At 34.3% G+C, this 8,850-nt stretch overlaps 2 protein-coding genes across 2 annotated transcripts; one reads left to right on the top strand and one right to left on the bottom strand.

Annotated features, from left to right (window-relative positions):
* LOC130797080 (hydroxymethylglutaryl-CoA lyase, mitochondrial) lies at positions 1-5,524 on the top strand. Its single transcript, XM_057659570.1, has 9 exons — positions 1-403; positions 2,103-2,270; positions 2,359-2,518; positions 2,800-2,979; positions 3,242-3,322; positions 3,410-3,573; positions 3,861-3,997; positions 4,243-4,358; positions 4,491-5,524. Exons 2-9 carry the CDS (start codon positions 2,104-2,106, stop codon positions 4,737-4,739), a joined length of 1,254 nt encoding a protein of 417 aa, XP_057515553.1. The 5' UTR covers positions 1-403; position 2,103; the 3' UTR covers positions 4,740-5,524.
* A 125-nt stretch (positions 5,525-5,649) lies between these two features.
* Positions 5,650-8,262, bottom strand: LOC130797081 (10 kDa chaperonin, mitochondrial-like). Its single transcript, XM_057659571.1, has 3 exons — positions 7,972-8,262; positions 7,157-7,296; positions 5,650-6,044 (listed from the first exon to the last, which is right to left on the bottom strand). The coding sequence occupies exons 1-3, from the start codon at positions 8,074-8,076 to the stop codon at positions 5,996-5,998; spliced, it is 294 nt and encodes a 97-aa protein (XP_057515554.1). The 5' UTR covers positions 8,077-8,262; the 3' UTR covers positions 5,650-5,995.
* Between the last annotated feature and the right edge of the window lie 588 nt (positions 8,263-8,850).

Genomic DNA, 8,850 nt, shown 5'->3' with positions numbered 1-8,850 from the left:
CCAACCTCCAACTGAAATATACCGACCTACCATCTTCCCTCCACTTTCCTCTCTTCATACTTCCATAAAAAAAACAAGTCAAAAGTCATATCAGAAACCTTCAAATTGGGGCAAAGTATTTATCACCACAAAAAGAAGGAACCCTAATTTCATCCTAACACTTTTTTTTTCTGGATTTTTTATTCTTTCTACATTTCATTTTCTATACCAAACAACAACAAAAATTTATGAGCAGCTACCATTACATGTATATTCTTATTTCCTCAACTAACCCACTAAATTAATTCACGTTTTACTATTTTAGTTGGACAAAAAAAGGAAAAAAGAAAAACAGGGGAGCAATTTTTTTTCCTTTTCCAGATTTCTAGGGTTTTTTTTACTGAATTACTTCACGAAATTTCAGGTATTTCTTTCTAATCTGGACTCGATTTTAGAAAATTTTTTGTGGGTTATTGTTCATTTTAATTATTCCTATGTATTTATACTTGGTTAATTGATTAGAAACAGAGGATGAATAACGAAATTAAATTGGGGAATTATTTTACCTTGTTTTCTGATTAAATTGGTATTGAAATCTATCAAGTTTACTTGTGTATATCAGAAACCTTTAATTGTTATATTCTTTTTCTGTCCTAATATTTTGATTGAATTGAAACTGGGTTTACTTGTGTATGTCTGTTTCAATTTTAGTAGATTTTTTCACATATAGCTCCTTGAATTTTTGCTTGTATTTTCATGTTGCTCTTTCTATTAGTGGAATTAGCTATAAGAGGAAATTAAATGCTTTGGACTTGGTTGATTCTTATTTTGGAAAGAAGTTGAAAATGGAGTTTCATAATTGTTGTTACCAAATAAGGGTCAAGTCTTGAACAATGTTACCAAATTTTCTACTCAAATCCACCCGAGATTAGTCTAAAAGGCCTAAAATTTGCTTGTTTAGTTTGTAACTTGTAGGATGATTATGAATTAGGTAACATTGTGTTTGGATGTGCTTATGCTACAACAAACTAAGATGAACAATAATAGATCCCGAGGCTTCAACCATAAGTTTATGCTTTTGGTTGGGTTGGTTCCTCAACATGGTATAGTTGCAAAAAGGTATGTTAATACCCGCCAAAATAATGATCAAATGTAGACATCATAGTAGAAAGATGGTGATGAGAAAATCATTCATATTGTGTATTGTTGGTAGAATATTTTATTCTGTGAAAAGATTGTGATAGTAGATCAGAAAGAAAATGGAAATAAGGTTACCTGGACGATATCATGTGTGTTCTGTTCCACCTAACATGTAGAAGAATATTTTCTGCCTAATTGAAGAATTCAATTGTGCCCTCACCAAACATGCCCTTGCCTAAAATATGTTTCTTTCTCTTGCCATAATCAAATTCAAAGAGTGAACTTTTGTGAGTCATTTCTCTTTTAGGGTAACATGTATCCCTAATTGGCTAAATTTCCTAAGCAGAGCCTCACACATTTCAGGCTGCGAAGCTTGGATAAACAGTTTGGTAATCCCCTATTCCTAACCTATGTTACTCGGACTCTCCATTTTGCTTCACGTACCCGTGCCCAATCCTTGATACTGGGACATTGGTATGGCACTTAAACTCTTCATTTTAGGCGTAAAATTGAATATTTAGACGTATCCGACACTTGTACACGTATCAATATCCGACATCAGTACCCGAGTCCAAGTAACATAGTTCTCAACTATACGGACATAAATAATGGGAACCGAACTCCTTAGCTATAAGATTGCGGTGACTCCTTGGAGTTGGAAATGAGTGAATGATCAAATATATGCAATAATTAGTATTAATCTGGTCATTTTCGTAGGAACAAGGCGAGCTGCGTACAAAGTGACTCTGCTCAAATTTTGTCGGCTATATTGTACTTCTTTTCCAGTTGATTACTTTTAACTGATTGCATAACTTAGTCCAGTTAGTACATCGTTCAAGATTTCTTTGTGGAATCTGACTATCCGAGCTTCTTAATCTATAGATAGTGTGCTTATAATTTGATATGGCTTCTCTAGTTTATTGATCTTGAATAGGATTTTGTGTATGATTGTTCAATTTTTTCCTTTTCACATTTAATTTCAGAATGTCGAGTCTGGAGGAACCCCTTAGTTTTGACAAGCTACCTAGCATGAGCACTATTGACAGAATTCAGAGGTTTTCATCTAGCGCTTGTCGTTCCCAAGGAGAGGATATGGGAATGGGAGCCCGCTGGATTGAAGGAAGCAGGTGCAGCACGTCCAACAGTTGTAGGTACTGTATCAAGGATTCATTACCATCTTCTCGGCAATTTTTTGAATATTCTTTACTTACATCCGTTTTGCTCTTAAACTCAATACAGTGAGGATGCCGAAGATTATATGGTAGAGGCTTCTCCGTGGGGAAAAAATAACATAGAGAAGTCCCATGCTAAAGCTTGTGTTTGGAGGAGTTTAAGCGTAGGTAGGAATCATATGGCTTATGGAAGCCATGACAAGAATACTGGTGCCAAAATGCGTAAGGTAATTAGAAACATAGGTCACCCAGTCTTTTAGCTGCAATTCTTATTTATGTGAAGTTGCAAATGATGTTTTCTATCCAGAGTCTATCGGAAACAACCTCTTTGCTATTACTAACCAGGGTGAGCTAGTGGGACCCACTTAATGGCACTGGTTGGGTAATGGAATCTTCCATTACCCATCATGTGGCTAATAACTATATCCCTCTTTGTTCAAAATTGTTGTCCGCTTCATTTTCTTTTTCTCTTTATCGCTTGATTGTCGCGACATTCACTGTTTTGCAGGTTCTTAACAGCATACCAAAATATGTGAAGATTGTGGAGGTTGGTCCAAGAGATGGACTACAAAATGAGCAAAATATGGTTCCTACCCATATAAAGGTTGAGTTGATCCATAGACTAGTTTCTGCTGGGTTATCTGTTGTTGAGGCAACAAGTTTTGTATCACCTAAATGGGTACCTCAGGTATTTTTCTCATTCTCAGTGATTCAATTAGTTCTTCAAATATGTTGGGATGGTTTATCCCACATCAACAAATTAAAGATGGTGTGCACACTTTATAAGTTATTGGAGACCTTCCCATTGCCATATGGTTTTGGGATGGTATTTCTCTTCTTGGCTTATGGAGTGTGCGCACCTTGTGTTTCCCCGATAATATGCTGACTTCACAATAAGTCCAGCTTAATTTCACAAATATACATGTTAACTTACTTTTCAATTCTTGCAGCTTTCAGATGCAAAAGATGTTATGAAAGCAGTTTGTCATGTGGATGCTGCTCGTCTTCCCGTGTTGACCCCGAATTTGAAGGTGGGTGATTTTATTCACGGTAGTAATCTGAACTAAATAGATGATGATTATGAAAAGTTGTCATTGTTTCTTTATACTACGTTTTAGGGATTTGAATCTGCTATAGCAGCCGGTGCCAAGGACATTGCTGTTTTTGCGTCTGCTTCAGAATCCTTCTCGAAATCAAATATAAACTGTAGCATTGCTGAGAGTCTTGTTCGGTATCGTGCTGTTGTTTCTGCAGCAAAAAAACTTTCAATTCCAGTTCGTGGGTATGCTCGATATTTCTTGTTTGAAAATTCTGTAACTACTTCTTTTTCCCTCCCTTCCATCCCCTCCCTTCGATGAAAAATGAAATTTGAAACCTAGATGATATCAGTTCATAACATATTCTAGGGCCTCAAGTCAACTATCAGCTTAAGTTTGTGGTTGAGTTGGTTCCTTGACAATATTGTTTTCTTTAATGACTACAAAGTTTTCAATTGTTGTTACTAAGGATCATTATATTGCTCTATATAATCTTTGAACCTATGTGCTAATATGAAAATGCATTCTGTAGGTATGTATCATGTGTTATTGGATGCCCAGTTGAAGGGATGATTCCTCCTGAAAAGGTGGCATATGTGGCTAAGGAACTGTATGACATGGGTTGCTTTGAAATCTCTCTTGGTGATACTATTGGCATTGGCACACCAGGTAATGTTGGTGCCCTAACTATCTTCTCGAGCTACTTTGTGCAGGATTGGGTTGTTCTCCTTTGTAGGTCGGACACTGTTTAGCGCTATGAAGTTTGTAATGGCATAATTTGCCCGCTTAACAATTTTTTGAATTTACGATTTGCTTAAAATCGCACAAAATAGCCCGAAACCGTCCATTTGTTTTTGCGTTTTGCGATTCGCAAGGAGATTAATGAATTATTTGACACTGTTTCTCTTTTGCAGGTAGTGTTATTCCAATGCTCGAAGCTGTATTGGCTGTTGTTCCCATTGAGAAGCTTGCTGTACATTTCCATGACACCTATGGACAATCTCTTCCAAACATTTTGGTGGCGCTTCAGGTAAAATCGGATTTAAAGACGTTTGCTAGAGAAAAAATGCTTCTCTGCAAGACTCGAGTTTTATACCTTTTCACCTAAAATACAAACATCATTTTTCCTAACAACGTGCTTGCTGGATTTATCTCCTAACAGATGGGAATCAACACGATAGATTCCTCCGTAGCAGGACTTGGCGGATGCCCTTATGCAAAGGGAGCAACAGGAAACGTTGCCACCGAAGATGTGGTGTACATGCTTCATGGGTTAGGCATCAACACTAATGTCGACATGGGGAAGCTGCTCTCTGCAGGCGAATTCATCTGCAATCATCTGGGTCGCCCTTCTGTTTCTAAAACTGCTATTGCACTAGGACGAGCAACACATGACACCTCCAAGATATGAACTTACATTTATCGGGAAATAAAGTTGTTCATATCATTTTTTTAATTTCAATATAGTTAATGCAGACTGTATATGATGCTTCTATAACCATTAGAAAGGGTTTTTAAGGGACCAGATTTCACAAATTACAAATGGGTTTGGGAAAATGGGGCTTATTTCTTGATGGATATTGGATAGGGTATATAATGATGCATTTTTCATATTACTGATTTTGTGGTAATTGTGCATGTTGTGTACTTGATCATAATGAAGATAGAAAAATGCTTGTGTTGGCTGCCTGACTTTTCTCTTTTAAATATGATTATGTTTTGTTATCTGTGCAATACATAGCAAGCCAACATAGAAGCGCTCGCACAATCAATTTCACACGAAGCGAAGGATGAGGTTGCGATTTCGGTTCACGAGATTAATTACAGATTGAAAGAGTAAATGAATTTATCGGTGAGATTGAAAAAGTTAATGAATAAATTTGTTGATAAGATTAAGAGTGCTGAAAACCATGACATTGCTTAAACTGTGCAAATTAAGTGGAACAACCAAAAATAAAACTGTGCAAATAAAATGAGATAGTAAATATTGCGTTTAGCAATTGACTTTTAGCTGATATGACAAACCAAAAAACTAAGGACAACTAAAAGTCTTGACGAACACACCCTAAATAAAGATGGTCCAATAAAGCATTGTCGTAGGTGGATACTGGGCACTGGGCAGTTGTGCACTCTAAAGATGGCCATCTTGTTAAAGGTGATGATCAAGTATTACCATAAAGTTGCTAAATGGCTCTTTTAAGCTCTAACCTAATCAGGGTTATACACTTGGTTTTGTAATAACAAACACATGATTTATAATTAACACTTCATAACAAACATCATCAACATCTAACCATGATAATTTCACAATTTGTGGAGCTAAAACTAAAATTAGTTGTAACATTTTTTTCTCGAAAGATAACCGTCTTAATTCATTTCCGTAATAAGCACAAAATTAAGATAATTCTAAGAATTGAGATCAATGTGCCAATTCATGAGTAAAGACTAAAGACCATATCATTAGCCAATGCCCAATGGAATAAAAAGTGACACACAATCAACATTATTCCAAGAAAAAATTCCTAGAATTCAAAATCTCCAATTGAGAGAGTTTCAGTATTGCAAAACAAGAACATCTCCAATTTTGTCCATTCAACACATGAGAATGGAAATTTTCTAGCATATTGTATCAAGCAGGACTAGATAAACAGCATATCTGAATCAAAATCAGTCATGCAGAGTACCAAGGATGTCATCTTCCCTGTAAAGATGATACCTGCAACAGAAGTTCAAGAAAATCGTTACAACTGTGCCTTAGTGACCTATTGATTACATACATAAACATGTTTTTCGGTTTCATCAATTAAGTTGCAAATCAACCACAATAAGGCGGTGCAGTGATATCTTAAACCCACAACAAGGCAAAGTCTGATATAGACTTAGTGCACACTAATTTTATTGTGTGCCAATCGTCACTATTCAGTCTTCACTCTATGCTAACCTTATTCTCTAGTCCACTAACATGTTAAGGTCGATGCAATCTAATTGCTCAATGTAATTGCAAATAGTATACTGATAGAAGTAACAACACAAGTCTATACCCAGAAGTCCAACACAACTAGCCTAAGTAGTACTCCCTCTACCCCTTTGAGAATACACCGAATATTTCCTGGGTGAAATTTAGTGGAAAGGGGAATTGAGTTGGAGTATAAGATAAAAAAAACAAGTGGATGATAGAAATGAGTGGTTAAGTTGGAGAGGGATATTCTGTTTCTGAATGAGATTAAAAAAAGGGTGGGACTATTACAAAAAAAGGGTGCAAAATGAGTAGGATAAATTAATATGAAAAGTGGTGCAAATTGAGTGGAATAGAACGGACTATCCAAAGTTCCTCACTGCCAATGCAATTTCTCAATTGAGATAGAAATACATGAATTGCCAAGCATTTCACATGGAATTCTTAGTAACATAACAGTCATCCAACATAACCCAAGATTCAAATAGCATCTAAACCATGAACAATCTTAGCAGCCAATCAGCACAAATTGAAAATGGAATCACTCCTAGAAAATTGTTCTAGTATACTATATAGATCCAAAAACTCCACAATTTTCAACACATACTAACATAATATACTACTAGTATAGCACATGAACACAAAATTTTTCAATCGAATCAGTTTTTCCGGGTCTGGTCGATTGAAAAAAAGGGTCATGTCAATTGAGTCTCAATCGGGTTTAGTTCGAGTTGAATCAAAAGTCGGCAGATCGAGTTAACAAGTTCATCCCTATAATCATATCATGTATAGCAAAATGAATAGTTTGTTTTATCTTTTAATCCAAGTAGTAAAGATATAGCAGACAATGCAAAGTTGAAAACAGAACTCACGTTTTATCTTGAAGCTTAATCTCAGAGCCACCATATTCAGGCAAAAGAACAGTGTCTCCCTCCTTAAGACTCACAGGGATTATTTTCCCATCATTCGACCGAGATCCCGGCCCCACAGCAATGACTTTCCCTGAGTTTAACTGCAACAAATTAACAAGAAACAACACCATTATAACCAAGCTCAATTTTGTTAATAATAGTATTTTCCCTAGAATACTAATATACTGTTTATAGCCTTTTTCAAACATTCTTATGTAAGCTAAGCAATTAAGACTAAACAATATGTTGTGTTTATATTCATCAATTAAACCCAATAGATTGATCAATAAATTGGTTTTAATTTCACGAGATCCAGCAAAGATTAATTTTTTATCCACAATTTCGCCTAAAAAAATTGGGTATATGCGAACAAGAATAAAAGCAACAAACTATATGAAAAACTAGAGAAATAGGAGTTAAAATTTCAACTTTTATAAATAAATGATCAAATTTACAGGCAACCCAAATTAGATTTAAGACTAGTTCCCATATCAATTGTAAATTCACAATTGGGTATATTTACAATAAATGGTAGAATGAACAAACTTTCTGAAAAACTAGAAATATGAAAGGCTAAAATTTGTGACTTTCAAAAATAAATGACCTAAAATGAAGCAAACCCATATTAGATCAAATCCAATATCAATAAATTCCAATATGGGCATTTACAATAAAGTTAAAAACAGTAAGCGTTAAACATAAATCAACAAAACAAGGCTTTTAAATTTAAGTTGTAGGATTAAGAATGGAAGATGAGTTAAATTGAACATCTGAACCTTGTTAGAAGATTCTGGAAGCAGAATTCCGGCTGTAGTTTTAGCTGGAGCTGTAATTTTCTCAATCAAAATGCGGTTAAATGTGGGAATCAACCGCTTTGCCATCTCACAAAATCAAAAAGGCCAGAAAAATAGTACAAATAAAGAAGAAAAAAAGATGGGGATTTTGCAATTGTAGCGGTATGAAACTGTTGGATATGACCTTGAGGTTAAATACTTGATAAAGTGACTAGAACCTTCTTCAAAACTCAAAAGCCAATGGCCGTTTTAGGGTTTATCTGAGATTTATGTCTGGTTCTTTACAATATTACCCTTCAAAATTGCTTTATTTTCTTTTTGTTTGAATTTAATACTAAGTTCTCACTTCTCCATTTTTAGCTGTTTTATTTATTGTCTCTTAAAGAAATCTTTCCATATATATCATAATTTCAGACAAAAATAATCTTATTTATTCTTATTTTAATATTTTAATAATATTTATGATCCCCATATATTTTTTACTAATTTCATTTAATATTTTTATATTTCTTATGGTCTCAACATATTTCACACTAACTATATAAAAATATTTTTTAATTAGTTGTGTTCCTCATATTTTTTTCCACTAATTTTCTTCTAATATTATTTTATATTTATAATCCCCACTTTTCCTCCATCAAATTTATTATTCAATAAATAATATTTTCATTATCTAAAAGATTCTATTTTTCTTTAATTCCCGTGAACATTCTTTATAGGAACTTCATTAAGAATCGGGAGGAGTCTTTTTTTCAATTAAAATTTTAAAAATTAAGCTTCTCTACAAACAAATTTCTAAAATAAACATCTTTTTACCTCATATTTTTGTTCGTTGTTAGTAATAATGAAATAATTTTTTAA

The sequence above is a fragment of the Amaranthus tricolor genome, chromosome 12 (genome assembly GCF_026212465.1).
Source record: "Amaranthus tricolor cultivar Red isolate AtriRed21 chromosome 12, ASM2621246v1, whole genome shotgun sequence".
Classification (NCBI taxonomy): Eukaryota; Viridiplantae; Streptophyta; class Magnoliopsida; order Caryophyllales; family Amaranthaceae; genus Amaranthus; species Amaranthus tricolor.
The sequence above is the reverse complement of the archived record's forward strand: the minus strand, read 5'-3'. Positions and strand labels throughout refer to the sequence as shown.